General features: G+C 31.9%; 1 protein-coding gene across 4 annotated transcripts in view; it reads left to right on the top strand.

The window, feature by feature from the left end:
* Upf2 (UPF2 regulator of nonsense mediated mRNA decay) overlaps nt 1-15,344 on the top strand; it is an 89,544-nt gene that overhangs the window by 14,771 nt on the left and 59,429 nt on the right. For all 4 annotated transcript variants that reach the window (XR_015044131.1, XR_015044132.1, XR_015044130.1 and 1 more), the window contains exons 5-13: nt 2,292-2,376; nt 5,317-5,393; nt 5,645-5,725; nt 7,545-7,574; nt 9,069-9,188; nt 10,197-10,244; nt 12,289-12,501; nt 12,593-12,724; nt 12,814-12,906. Coding sequence is in view for 1 of the 4 variants with exons in the window: in XM_085827191.1 (XP_085683317.1) it covers nt 2,292-2,376; nt 5,317-5,393; nt 5,645-5,725; nt 7,545-7,574; nt 9,069-9,188; nt 10,197-10,244; nt 12,289-12,501; nt 12,593-12,724; nt 12,814-12,906 (879 nt within the window). In the remaining 3 variants the exon portion in view is untranslated. The remainder of the gene's footprint in view (nt 1-2,291; nt 2,377-5,316; nt 5,394-5,644; nt 5,726-7,544; nt 7,575-9,068; nt 9,189-10,196; nt 10,245-12,288; nt 12,502-12,592; nt 12,725-12,813; nt 12,907-15,344) is intronic.

The raw sequence follows: 15,344 nt of genomic DNA, 5'->3' as shown, positions 1-15,344 counted from the left end.
AATAATCTTAATAAACTGCACTTTAAATCAAAATAAAACAAGGAAATAAAAATGGAAATACATATTATATAATCTGTGCAACACATAAAGAAAATGCCAACTTACCTTATTTAGAAATTTCTGTGTCTTCGCTATATTGCACATGGAATTCCTTAACAGCATCTAAAAAGTGTTTAAAATTATCTGAACTATATTCCGTACACTGCCATCGCCACATAAATTCACAAAAGTAAAAATCAAAAATATCCTATATACTATCAGTGGCATTTCTTTCAAAAATCCATTTTTATTACACTCCACATACCTTCCATAGTGTTGATATGAGCTCTCATTGTGTAATTTACTGAGAGGCGACCAAGGCCATTTAAATCTTTATTTGCACACCATTCAATCAATGTTTTCCTTCCCATTCATTCCAAAGCATACGGAATCTTCAGGTTAATTGCTTGGGAATCCTACTTCCTAAGCAATATCCAATGCATAAATAAATCCTGAGAAATATTTTCCCAATAGTCAAAATTGCAGTAATCATTTGTTACAACATTCATGTCATAATAGAGTTTCCATAACATTCAGCATAAAATACTCAGGTTACCATAAATGAAACAAAAACTTGGCTATAATCAAAGGGGTACCCTAAAATATAGACTGTTCCATTCTACAATACAAATAGTATTCCGTTTGATTTGGTAGGCACATGTAACTAAAGATGATGCCTTGACATCAGAAGATGTGCCTAGTAATCCTTAAATTGAGAATCACTTATTTTATGCTACTTTAATATAAAATTCCTATTTGAGTTAGTAATTTTAAAATTATTTGCGTTATGTAATACTAATCCAATCTCGAAAAATTGTTTGCTTCTTTTTTAAAACTCGCATATTGCACTGCATAATTTTTTTAAATGTTTATTACTTTCAATTATGATTAATATCTGAAATATATTTCCCAGAAATTTAAATCAATGCTAAGATTACAAACGTATTTTACACTTTAAGGATTATATTACTGCTGAGAATTTTGACTTACATTGTGTTACTTAAAAACAGTTATTTCAATAAATGGTCTTTCTGATACTTGTCAAGTAATTAGAAGTACATTCTAAAATGAGTAAATTTATTTGAAAGAATGAATATCCATTACCTCAAATTATATTGATTATATTACTGCTGAGAATTTTGACTCTTTTTCATTGTTTCTTAAAAAACATATTATACCTCTTGGAATTATCCATAGTACGTGCTAGACATATAGTATTTCATAATGTTGTTTAGTTAATATAATTATATTGTTTCGTGCTACGGCTTCGTGGATTTGGAGTGATTAATGATAACACTTGATAAAGAATGAAAACGCAATTTATTAGCCAGTATTACTCTGGACAGCTCCAGAAACATATTTACAGTTGTCAAAAAAGTACGACAAACACGTTGAAACAGTCAGCAACACAGCTTTCAGGCTATAATGGTGAAGGCAGTGTCACAGCAAAGCACTAGAGTACACCTCTCGACTCGATTTGGTTGTTCTTGGAACTCAACGTACTCTTGAGATTCTCCATGCTACAACTCACGATGCATCTGATGATACATTCTATAGGCTCAGCGATGCACTGATGATACACTAGACTCCACGTATATTCAGGGTTAATATTTAATGTAGCTTTTTGTGCTGTCTTCGAGAGCATTCTAGGCCAAACCGGCAAGAATTCGTTGAAGAACGTTCTCCATATGTCTATGGCATATTGCCAATTTTCTTACCAAATGGGCAATTTTGCACCAAATAAGGCAACCCTCCTTTCCTTTGCCATTTTATGGAAACCCTAAACCTTCTTTGGGGGAAACTATCTTACGGCAGCTGGGCATTTTGTAACAATATGTATGTCCATTATCTTCTGTTTTAAAATGGGTGCTGAATACAATTAACTTCATTAAACTGAATTTCAAAATGTAGAACTTGAAATTAGTTAACTTTTCTGATTAAGTAAAATTTTCAGTTAGAATTTCAATTTGGATTTAATGTTGACTACAGATGTTCAGTCTGTTATTATTTTCTCTCCTATGTGTATAAAACTAATTTTATTAATTCTGGAACTAGTCTTTAGTATTTGTAATTTGGGGGGAGGGAGGGAGAAATGTTTTTTATTCTATTTAAAGATAAGCAGTTATCTTAGTTTAATGCAAATAAAGATATTGTATACTTAAATGCATACTTTTAATTTCTCTTTAAAATATTTGGTTATTTAAGCAAGAGCGAAAATTATAATTGTTTTCTCATCTAACATTTTTTTCCAGAAAGAATTGATGCTTTTTATTAATGAAGTTTCTGAAAAACTGAAACTGAAAGCTGAGCTAAGAAGCATAAATGCAAATGCTGATGGTATGTACTGGGATGCAAAATATTATTAAATTACTATTGCATATTACTTAAATCATTAATTATTCTTTAATTATTGCTTATGATAATTTAGATAGTGCCCTCCAAAAATGTGAGCACTAGTTGACTGTCTATGTTACCTATGCTGGTAGCTGGCTCTGCAGAGTCCAATCAGTTAGCTGGAAATGCTTATTGCTGCATCAAAATTGGCAATGCTTTCATGTGTATCAGATGAATACCTTCAATTTCTTTGTGGTTGTATATGCATTAACAGGAAGATTTATAGAATTCAAGAGTAGTTATAGTAAACTGTAAAGTTAATTTTATACTTCAAAAATTAGTTATTTAAGATTTTAAAAAATTAAGCTCAGTAAGATTGTGTCAGAATCAATTATTTGAGCATGTTTACTTTATAGATTCAAATTGAGTATCATAGGTTGCTTGAAAATTTATCCTCTTTATTTGAAAAATGTGACTGCAAGTTAGTATTCTGATTGGAAGTGATTATTGAAATTTGCATGTACAAATGAGACCCTTAAAAATGTTTTCTAGTCTGACAGATCATTAGGCTTCAATGAATCTCAGTTTAAGGAACTTGTTTAGTTACATTCAAGTCAGATTTGTGAGTGTGTGCAGTGAAACAATCTGTCTTCGTTTGTATTGGCTTGAAAAGACGGGAAAGCTAAACAAGCAGGATTCTAACGAATTTATCCTACCATTTGTTCTTCTTTGTTGTCACACTCGTGAACCAAACCATTAATAAACTTGAATAGATAGGAAAATCTGTTTCACTGGAGCAATGGTGAATCGTATACAACAAGAGTGGCTTAGACGAGTAGTATCTAAGCCTGGATGTGAACTTATTTCCATTGCCATATTTCTCAAGACATGGCACTATCTGTCATCTTTTTTTCTGGAGGGGGCTAATGAATAACTGTCATTTACAAAATTGGTGATTCTGAAACAAAACAAAAAACGAAAAAATGAAAGAGAATTAAAGAACTTTTTTGAATCCTAGAAGGTATATTATGCAAAAGGAGCAGAGGAGATGTTTGATCATTGAAAAATTAAGGTAGAAACCAAATGTGACTACGTTTCCAAACAAAAATTTGTTTGATCCAATATCTGATTTATTTATCTGTGTTGGTTAAAATAGCATAAATTGCTTGGATGTTGAATAATATTTTTCTTTCAAAGCTTCAATAATGTTCACTTTCATTCAACTTAATTGTTTTTAATATTTCAGTAGCATAATGTTTTAGAGAAGAGAAATTTTGATTGTATAATAGCATTATTTTAGTTGCTAATTACCGTATTTGACGGCATATAAGACGCACTTTTTTCCTAAATTTGGTCTCAAAAAAGTTACCTGCGTCTTATACGTGAAGGAGACAGGTTAACTTTCAATACTGAATGCTATTTTTAGCCCGGATAAAGGTCTAGACACACATAACTTTTTCTACATCTACATGTGTGTGGCCTTCTAAATAAGGGTGTGTCTTATATGCCAGTGCGCCTTCACGCGCTGTCAAATACGGTATACATTCATTTTCAATATTGTGTATTGTTCTATCAATTTTACTGCAGAGTAATATAATTAGCAAAGAATAGAGTAATTTAATGAACAAAAATAGGATTGAATTAAAATTCTTATGCTGAGTCTGATTTTCAAATGAGCTTGATCTGTTATACTGTTTTGATCATGTGTATTTTTTCCTTATGTAATTATGAGTTTTGTTTAAAAATGCACATATTTATCCACACTGTGTCCTTCAGTTCTAGAGAATTCAAATTAAAAATGTGTTAGCTTTCTTTATCATTTACTGAAGTGGGTGAAAGGGGTGTATATGAAATGTGGAATCCAAAGACAAAAAGTTTCCATAATTCTCCTAAATGAAAACATGTTTATGATCTTGCATTCAAATATGGGTTAAGGAAGTTATTCTGTTTTAGATTATTAGCACAACCTGTAACATATGTAAAAGTTATGATAAATTCAATTAATGTTGACGATAGTGGAGTATGTATTGTGCATCTTTGTCTTTTATTTTCTTAGTTATGTGTGATACCTTTTATTGTAGTTTATTTAGTTATAATTATTATAATTTTAGTTATATTATGGTTATTTATATTATAAACTAAAAACTAAACTCAGTGGCACAAACAGTCCTTAGAGAGCCATGGCCGGCAGTGCCCTGGTATCTGCTTTCTAGACCTTGGGCCCTAGGGGGCATGAGCATATGCCCCAGAGAAGTGTTCAGCTTGTCGCAGCTGCCCCCCCCCCAGTATTTAGTCCCTAAGGCCCATATCACACGGCGTCTGTTTCACTCGAACAACTGTTTCGGACAATTTTTCTACCTGCTTTACTATTGAAAGAAAGACGTGCGACTTTTTCCTTCCTTTCGAAAAAAGTTGCAAGTTGTTCGTTTTCAACCAATCAGCTATCATCGTCGAATACTGTTAGCTTGTTTGTAATGGAGAACCAGTTTTCCCTGTGTTAACCCCAAAGCAATCTGTGGTGATTGGCTGTTGTGACAAAGCAGAAAAATTGTTCCAAACAGTTGTTCTTTCGAAACAAGCCGATGTGTGATAGCAGCCTTAGTAAACTTGGCAGTCATTTTATCAACCCACTTCAAGGGATAAAAGGGATCAACCTTATTTATATTTAGTTATTTTTATAGTTATTTTAACATAGGCTTTTTTAAAATACATTCAGTTTAATGAAATTTTTGTAATACCTTCCTTCAGAGATAAGTCTGTTAAATTGAGGGTTTAAGGTATTCGTTGTTGAGGACATTTGCTTTTGTACATTTATTTTGTTGCATTAATCTTGAAAATTTCAAATTGAAATTTTAATTTTCTCTTGAATTATGGTCTTGAATGCAGTTTATTTTAGTATGCTCTTTTTGAATATATTTCTGTTATAAATCTCTTTTTATCTAGCTAACAGACCAGAGGAATCGTTCTTCAGCAAATTAGATTCTAGTCTTAAAAAAAATACTGCTTTTATAAAACGACTGGTATGTATTTTCATATTTTTCTATCTTTATCAAAAAGGGTTATAGCATTTAAGGAATAAAAGTAGTGTTTTGTTGTTAATCTTAAAATTCTCTATGCTTTATATATAAAAATGTTATGTTTTTCATTCTAATTTTGAATTGTAAAAACTTGTTTAATTTTATATGAATCAGATTAAATTTGCAATAAGTATTATGTAATTTTTATTTCTTGCAATAGTTTTTTTTTTTTTAATAATTCGATTCATTTTTAGAGAAATATGACAGATGCACAGAAAGACTCCTTAATTAAGGATATGAATATGTTGAATTTGACAAAATATATAAGTGAAGCTGTAAGTATTTTTTAAAAATTAAAATATTAAGGGAAAAATATTTTTCTGTATGTTTTTAATATTGTTGCATGTGTCAAGTTTGTAATAGATTGAATGCACATAGGTCCAATGATAGGTTAATAAAATTTATTTTACTGTCAGAAACATTTCAAACTTCTGGAATTTTCCACAGAAATACTCATACAAGTTTTCACAGTACAATCAGTAGTTACACTTCAAACTACTAAGAATGTTAAACACAATGCAATGCAAAGCGCATCTAAAGAGAAACCCGGAAATATCTCCGATCTCATGCTGAACTATACTTGCAATGATAACAACTAACTCACTAAGCCACTGAGAGCAGATGCTCTCTCTGTCCTTATATAGTTCTCAACCGGCTGCTGAGATATTTCTAGTACTTTCTGCATTTCGAAATTACTGGAAAGCAATATGAGGACTGAATTACGGTTACAACTAATATAATGATCAATTGCATTTATTCAGTTACAATACTTATTATGGTGATACAATGTCTGGACCAAAATTTCGCGAAATGCTCACCAAGTTTGGTAACTTTTGAGGATTTCTCTCCAAATTTGGTGACAAAATAAGTCACTGAAACCGTTGTTGACTTGGTGACATCTCGCCAAATTACCGAGATACCCATTTACTCAATGTTAAATGGACTAGCCCCTGTATTCTGAGTCTTCCGGAGTAACTCGTCTCTAGATTTTTCAAGTTACACTACGCAGGAAAATACAGCAATTTCAGTTCTATATTACCGAGCTATTGCAGGTGCAACGTTGCCGGTTCCTTAAATTAAGCCCAAGGGCACATGACATAATGAATTCAGGAAATGGAAAACATCTCGGATGAGAAAACGGAGAAAGGAAAAGTGAGATGGGTACCAAAAGGGAAAATGCCAAAGGCATTAGCAGGTGGACGGAACTTGACAAGATGAAGAAAATCTGAACGGATCCTTCACAATCCAGAGAAATGACAAATGCCAAACATGGTTGAAAATGCTATACAACAACAACAAAAGTTCAATACTACTATAAAACTACACAAATTCAACCCATACAACAGAAAATCAATACACAACGACTATTACAACATCACACTAGCAATCCAAACAACTTGGAGTACAGCACTGTCTTTATCAGATAAAATGAAAGAAATTACCGCCTCCAATTGAGCAAGAGAAGAAGCAGAAATCTCATCCCATGAAGGTGTGAGCAGCAAGTGGTCTTATGTTGCGGTCTTCAATGAGTATTTCGTAGTTAAAGACGTGGGAATAGTTCACATAGTTGCATTGGACAGCTTTAGAGAAGAATTTTTCATTTGTTCTTTTAATAAATTCTGTGGTGGTTTCAAGCTTAAGATCTCTATGAAGAAGCTCATTTCGGATGAGAAAGTCAGCATCAGTGATAATACGAAGAAATTTATTCTGCACTATTTGAAGTTGATGTAATTGATTAGGAAAGGCAGTATTCCAAGCTGGATTTTTGACAATTGTAAATGTGTTTTTGGGACTGTCCTGAGTAATACTGGCTAATAAATTATATTTTGATTTTTCATCAAGTGTTGTCATCAATCACTCCAAATCAACGAGCCTGTAGAACGCAACAATATAAAACTTAATAATATTTTGTAATAAGTCATCTATCAGTGGCTATAGTTATAAAGTAATATTGATTCCCTTGTTATTTGTAAAATTTTGAATAAATCTTGCAATAAGGAGAACAATCATTTTTTGAGTTATAGATATGTTTATGTATAGTTTGTAATTAATGTATATTAATCCGTTGCTGATTGCTTATGTATATTTTCGCAGGCTGCAGCCATAGTTGATGCCAAATTAAAAGTAAGTATATTTAGATATTTGTTGTTTGACTTCTGAATTAATATTTTTTTAACTTGTAATTAGAACTATAATTACAAGCAGATACCTATCCATAAATTTAATAATAAAGTATTGAAATTATTGTGATTTTTTTTTTTTTTTTTTTTTTTTTTTTTTTTTTTTTTTTTTGTTAAAATATTCATAGCAAATGACATATATAAGTAAATAGTATTTGAAAATTAATGCGAATATACCAATATAACTGTGCAAAATGTGGTTGGCGCAATGAAATCCTGTTTTGTTTGAAAGAAAAAAAATTGTTTTCTCTTTTTGAGACTATGTTACTTTTTAACTTTTTACCTTGCGCACCGTGCATACAGGCAGAGTAATGCGGGCCTTCAAGAACTTATTTTTTTACTCTCTCTCTCTCTTTTTTTAAGCTATTTTTATAAATTGAGAGATAAATTTTAGTGTAATCTATTTAGCTTCTTATAACAAGATAGTGACTCTTTTGTGATTACTTTTGAAGAATTATTTTACTAATACTGAGTAAATTCTGTATGATTAGCTATCTGAACTGTGGCTTGCACTTTTTAGATTGATATGGTGTAGAGTCAGTATTGGCATATGCCGAACACTAAAAATGAAATTTGGATAATTATGTAATAAATTTACCATAATATAAAATTTTGATAATGTTGTATTTAGGAGCAAGAGGTAATGCATATGTTGTAATAGTTGATACTATCAGCATTGCAAATGGTTGCCATGTGACATGATGTTGGATCAACAGTTTCTTTTAGATTTACCTGGCATTAAATTGAAATAATTTTTTTGAGCTACCATGTTAATCAATATGACAGTTAAGAGGCTGTCAATTTTATGCATTGATAATCCTGTGCTGCATTTCCTGAGTAGTAGAATGCGAAATTAATTAGCTGTTTGTGGTTTTTAAGTATTACTATGGCTTGTATTCTTAAATCTAAGCAAATATTAGTTTTAAAGGGAATCCCCAAAAGAAACTGAATTGTTATAGAACTTATGTTTGGGATACTCATAATAAAAACTGTATTAACCAATCTTGCAAAAGAAAGTATCTATATATTTGGAAAATGGTGAATGTTACTAAAAACAAATAAAATTCGAAATTTTCTTATGCATTTGTAGTGTGTTTTCAAGACCTCTGTTATCAAGAGTCTGGTATGTATAAAAGGCATGGTGTTAAACTTATGGATATTAATATTAGCATAAATGAATTGCAATGAACTATAACAGTTAAATGAGAAATATATCACTTCTATCATCTTGGAGAAATATATCATCTTGGGAGTTGCTTTATAATTGCTTTTCTTTTATTACTGTATTTGTATAATTGTGAAAATGGCCTTTTTATTTCACTTTTTGCAAACGAATATACTATGCCTAAATAACATTTCTTTCTTTAGAATAATTAGTGTTGTATGCTTATTTTAATTCCACAAATTTTTCTTCATTAAAATTTTTTATTCCGTTCAGATGTCCGACGTAAATACAGCTGTACAAATATGCTCTATTCTTCATCAGCGATACTCAGAATTTTCTGCTCAGCTTCTTGAACACTGGCAGAAAGTCCTTCCAATGAAAAAAGATGAAAAGGTAGGATGTTAATATAATCACCAATAATTAAGATTCAACAATTGCTAACTCATAAAACTAAATCTTCCTTATTGAATAGAGTATATTTAACTACTTTAATGGCTCAAGTGCACCTGTTGTTGGCCACTTTGTGATAGCAGAATAACTTTGTTCATTTCTATGACTGTTTTTATCAATCAGTTTCGAAGCTTGTGTATTTTTTATGGATACTCGGTTTAAAGTTTTGATTTAAGTAATTTATTTGGAGCATTTCTATTTTTGGAATGTATATTATACTGTTTAAAAATTCTTATGCTGTGAAATTTTTTTATCATAACTAAAAATTATTAGCATCATTAATTATTTAATTGTAGGCTTAATAAAATATTAATTCTTTCTTATAGTCTTTTTCTTCAAATATTTAACTGAATCATCTTGTTGTATAAGTCTAATTTATTTTTACGAGTACTATTAAAGAATGCTGCTCTCCTTTTTAAAATATATATATCTATTTTTTCTTCTTTTTGTACATGGAATGGACTATTATAGTAAAATATTTCATACTATTTTATATCTGCTGTTCATAAATTTTTAAAGTACTTTTTTAATAAGGAAGTGTTTAGTTATTAATTTAATATCAATTGAACTTGTGGAGAATATAACTTTCAAGTTGAAATCACTAATTTATCATAGTTGGTCAATGCTATCAATCAAGGCCCAAGCAATATATGTCTGTTCAGCGAAAAACATCTCTAATGAAAAAGCTTTTAATAAGACATTTGGTAATCATTATGTAATTAGGTTACAATGTATTACTAAAATATAGAAGAAAAAACTGAGAACTTTCTTTCATGCATTCTATTATGAAATTCTCATAGCAATGAAAGGAGCAGATTTTTAATCATTTTATCATCTATTTATTTGCATATCTATTGTTTAATCAAATTTATGTTCAGGTAATTAAATCACTTCTAATTTATGAAATGTCTGCAATTGTTAGTTATTTACTTTTTTTTTTTTTCCCCCCAGATTTCAAATCCCAGTAAAATTCGAGTCGATCTTAGGTTTTATGCAGAGGTAATTTTTTGATTTTGTATTATTTAGCTTAATGTTATATGTGTATAATATGCACAGTACATTAACCAAGTTTTTTTTAACTAAATTCATTTAAAAAAATTGCAAAAAACTTTATAGATACTTAATATCATATGTGCATTCCTATGAATGTTTTACGTCTATTGTTATGGGTTATAGGTGTCTTGTTAGAATTTAACTTCTTTTTCACTGGCCAGACAGCCCAGGATGGGCTCTTGCCTTCCTCAGAATTGAATTCCAAACTCTTCTATTCCTAGCCATGGACATCCAATTGGTTATTTTTTAAATTCTTAAGTCTTTTTCCAAACAGTCGAGCCACCTGAGTCTAGGTCTCCCTCTTTTTCGGGTGCCAAATGGTCTGGCCGAGAAGATCTTTTTAGTTACTCAATTTTCATCCATTCTGCACAGGTGTCCTGCCCAATTAATTCTCTGAATCCTTATATATTTTACTATATCTATTTCTTTAAAGGATTTATAGAGTTCACAGTTAGTTGTTCTCCGGATATTGTTACATTTTATGCCACCAAAAGTACTTCTCAGAATTTTTCTTTCAAAGACAGAAAATATACTTTTAGCTTTTTCTGCCATTGCCCATGTCTCAGCAGAGTATGTAAGAATGTGTCTGATTGAGCTTTTGTAAATTAAAATCTTTGTTTTTCTGCTAGAGAAGTTAGCCTTCAAGTATTTGTTTAGACTGAAAAACATTGGTTAGCATCTGTGACTCTACTATGGATCTCGGGCATTAAATCATTAAGAGTATTAACTTCTGATCCTAAATATTTTAATTTGCTAACCATTTCAAATTTGTAATTCCCAATTTCAAAATAGGGGCTGCTGTTATTACCACATGGCATGTATTTAGTTTTATTTTGGTTGATTGCTAGATGCATTTTGCTGGCTGCAGCCTCTAGAGATATAAAAGCCTCTCTAAGTGACTCGGGTGTGCGTGCGACTATGTCAATATCATCAGCAAACGCAAAATTCTGAACAGACTTGTTAAAGATAGCTCCATGAGTATTAATGTTGGAGTCTTTTGTGATTTTTTGGAGGGCAAGGTTAAAAAGCAAGCAGGCTAGTGCATCATCTTGTCTGAGCCCATTTGAAACAACAATGGGCTCAAAAAAGATTATTAGAATTTAACTATTGTATTTAAATTTTTGAAATGCTGACAGAATAGTATCTTAAAAGACAAAATTTAACTTTAGAGAACAAAGTAAAGAAAATTATTAAGAACAATTGCATGTTGTTGCATTAGTTAATGTAGTTGTACTTAATTCAATACAAAAATTCTATAAGTACATTTGTAATGTAAATAGAAAAGTAAAGATCTTGTGATTTTTTTCATTAAAATATTATTTGATATTTCCAGTTAAAATGGTTGCTGTGCTTAATTACCAAAATTTACGAACGTTAACATGTGGCTGTAACATGAAAATTTTAAATGTCACCAGAAGCTTATGCAATTGCCACTTTATCAAAGAATTATCTATCATTTTGTTATAACTATTTAAATTAATCAAATTTTGACACCATAAACATGATGTAGTTTAGGTTTTCTTTTCTAATGGAATTTGTAATGAAAAAAAAAAAAAAAAAGGAAAAAAGGAAAATAAATATGTATTTTGACTTTTTGATAGCCACAAAAAGCGATATTAAAAAATTAACAAATATGCTAATTTTTTGCCCATATACTATAATTATTACATAAGAATCTTTCATGTGTTGTTGATAGGTATTTTCATATTTTTAAAATATGATTCAGATTTGCTCAGTTCGTTGATTGTTTACTGGCATTTATCAATCATTATAGTATTTACATGTGGTGAAATAAGTTCTGTTAAAAATAATAAATAGTTTTTGTTTATAATAATAAACATTTTAATATTTTCTTATTGTAAAAAACCGATTTTGTGTAGTTATGATGTAATGGATAAATATTATAAAACGGCTGTTTTTATTTTGTTTTGGTATGTGTGTCTGTCCACATGTTTAATTTTATCTTAATAATTAAATATTTTGTTACTAGCTTGTGTCATCTGGGGTATTCAGTTTGAGAGAAGGCTTGCCATTACTTGGAAATCTATTAACTGTTTTAACTGCTTCTGACAAAGAAGAACATGGCAACGTTAACATACTTCTCAGTTTCTGCCGGCATTGTGGTGAAGATTATGCTGGATTAGCTCCAAGGAAATACCGTATATTGAGTGAAAAATTTGGTGTAGAAATTCCTAAAAGTGATGTAGGTATCTCTAAAAGATTAAATACTTTTCTATGAATTTTTCATGCTAAAATTTAATGTTATAATTCTTTTTCTCCTCTTCCTCTTTCAGTTCTTGCCTGCAGACAGGCAAAAAGGGTTGCGTAATTTACTAAAAGAATATTATAAATCATTATGTAAACATCTTATTAGAGATTACAAAGTACTTCAGAATATGGAAAAACAGAACCACAGAATTCTTCAGGTTTGTTGCGTTAGTGCTATTGATTCACTGAAATGTTAATATGTAGAGTTGAGAGAAATGTTTTGCTATATTTATGCGTATGTTTTCAGACAAAAGGTGAATTGAGTGTTGAAAGGAAAGAAAAATTTGAAGCAACCCAAACTGCTTTCCAGAAACTGTTATCTAACACTCAACAATTTGCAGTAAGTTAGTTAATTTGTGTATTTTCTTAGATTATTGCTCATTATTTGTATGCATGCCTATTTATTTTACTATGACTTGTGAATTAATAATTTTTGTTGAGGTTTTACTATTGCATGATATTCATTAAATTAAAATACAACTTGTACAATAAACCAATTACATGTAAAATCTGAACTTCTCTCTGCGTTATAGAAAATATTTTACTGTTTGTGCAATCTTTCACATATTTAAACCTTCGAAACTAGTCTTGCAAATTTATTAATATTGCATTCACTCTTGTTTTCTTAACTTCTCCAATAACTTTCACTCTGTATTTTTCATTTAATCACGAAAGTTCATTTGTTAGTATTAAATATTTTTTGTGTCTTTTAGATTAAAATAATACAATAGCATCAAATATATTTTATTAATTATTTAGTAAATTACTTCAAATGTTTTGCTTCTTTCTAAAAACTTGATTAGTAGATAAATTTAATAAATTATACAGTAATTGAGTTAAAAAGATAACTGCATTGTAGGAGTAATTTTAAGAAAAAATCCTAAGCATGATGCTAAAATAGCTACGAGGGTTGGAACTTTAATAGTGGCAACACAGCTGAAAAAACGCTACGCAACAAAACCAAAGAATATCGCGTATACCACACGTGAACTACATACCTACCTTACCTTTCTGCAAAAAGACTCGTCCTGCCTACGTCTCGCGCATGCGGAGTGACGCGAAGAACGAATCCTTGTATTAGCTCATGGTCTAAAGTAAGTGTTGTCAGGATGTTTTCAAAACAAGAACAACAATGTTGGATAAAAATTTAATGTGCTAGAGGTCATACAGCACGACAGTGTCATCAAGGGCTTCAAGAATCTTGCAGGGAATCTGCATTGCCTTACAGAACCGTAGCAAGATGGGTGAAAGCATTCAATGAAGGACGCGAAAACGTTGCAGACATGCTGCGGCCAGGTCGTCCGAGTGTCAGCGATGCAAACGTGTAAGCTGTTGCCGCACTAATGGACAGTGATCGCCGCCAAACGATTCATCAGCTGGCCGGACAAACAAGATTAGCGCATACGACTGTGCTGCACATTCTGAAGGAACGCCTGTCCATGAGAAAAATTGCTTCACGATGGGTTCCACATCAATTGACGGAAATGCAGAAATGGCTACGATCTGATGCTGCCCAAACCCACCTGGAGTGCTATTAGCGCAAAGGAGATGCTTTTTTACGCCGTATCATTACGCTGGATGAGACTTGGGCCCGATCGTACCAGCCAGAACTGAAACGCCAATCAAACGAATGGTGTCATCACGGGTCACCACGACGTTCGAAATTTCGTCAGAACCCCAGCAATGTGAAAGTTATGGTGATTCTCGTGTACGACTGTGATGGTGTTATCCTAACGCATACCGTTCCCCCACAGCAGACCGTCACTGCGCAGTATTAATGCTCATTTTTGGAGCACAATCTCCGACCAGCTTTGAGAAAAAAACGGCGACACTTTCTGCAGAACGCTCCTCTCATTTTGCATGACAATGCTCGGCCGCATGCAGCGCAAGCTGTGACTGAGTTGTTCAAGCGATGGGGCTGGGAAGTGCTTTACCATCCACCATACTCCCCAGATCTAAGCCATTGTGACTATGACTAAATTCCTAAGATGAAGGAACCACTTCGTGGCACCCGCTTCCAAACTGTTCCTGAGATTCTTGCGGCAGTAGACCAGTCCATTCAAACTATCAACAAAACAGGTGCTGCTACAGGTATTCTGCGACTTCCACATCGTTGGAAACGGGTTGTACACAATGCTGGTGACTATATTTGAAGGACTGTAAAACATGGTGACACGAATCACTTTTGTATTCCTTGTAAATAAAGAGTTGCCACTATTAAAGTTCCAACCCTCGTATTTCTGAGACTACTTGAGTATTTTAAAAATTTCTTAAGCCTCAAAGCATATATATTTTGACTTGGGCTCTGTTCCGGGCAGTTGAAAAGAATGAGTGAGTTTCCTCCCCCTACCCCTTTAAGTTTATTTAATGCTAAATCTAAATACAGGCTAGTTTTCTTTATCAGGTCTTCCACAAGGGCATCTTTGCCCATTAGCAGGTAGCCTTTGCATGATTTGCTGTAGTCAAATCCAATGTGACGGGCTGCCAGGCTACCTGTCACGGAATTTCATATGGCGATCGCCAAAACAGCAATTTTTGTGCCAAGATTGAAAACGATTACTTTCTTGGCAAATTACGTGTCACGTGAGCATCATGTAGGCAGCTGGCATAGAGCCAGTTTTCGAAGCTCCAATCAGATAATGTTCTAGAAAGGCAAAGCAAGTTTCCGGTAACTCGAGAATCAAGAGACTCTCATGCTCATGTGCAATGCATGTTGACTGAAAAAAAGTACCTTTCCATTCTCATATAAAACAAAATTAGTTTAATTGAATTATGATG

The sequence above is a fragment of the Stegodyphus dumicola genome, chromosome 11 (assembly GCF_044657685.1).
Source record: "Stegodyphus dumicola isolate Sdum_Otavi_A_Nest chromosome 11, ASM4465768v1".
NCBI classification, from domain to species: Eukaryota; Metazoa; Arthropoda; class Arachnida; order Araneae; family Eresidae; genus Stegodyphus; species Stegodyphus dumicola.
Note: the sequence above shows the minus strand (reverse complement) of the source record. Positions and strands in the feature narration are given on the sequence as shown.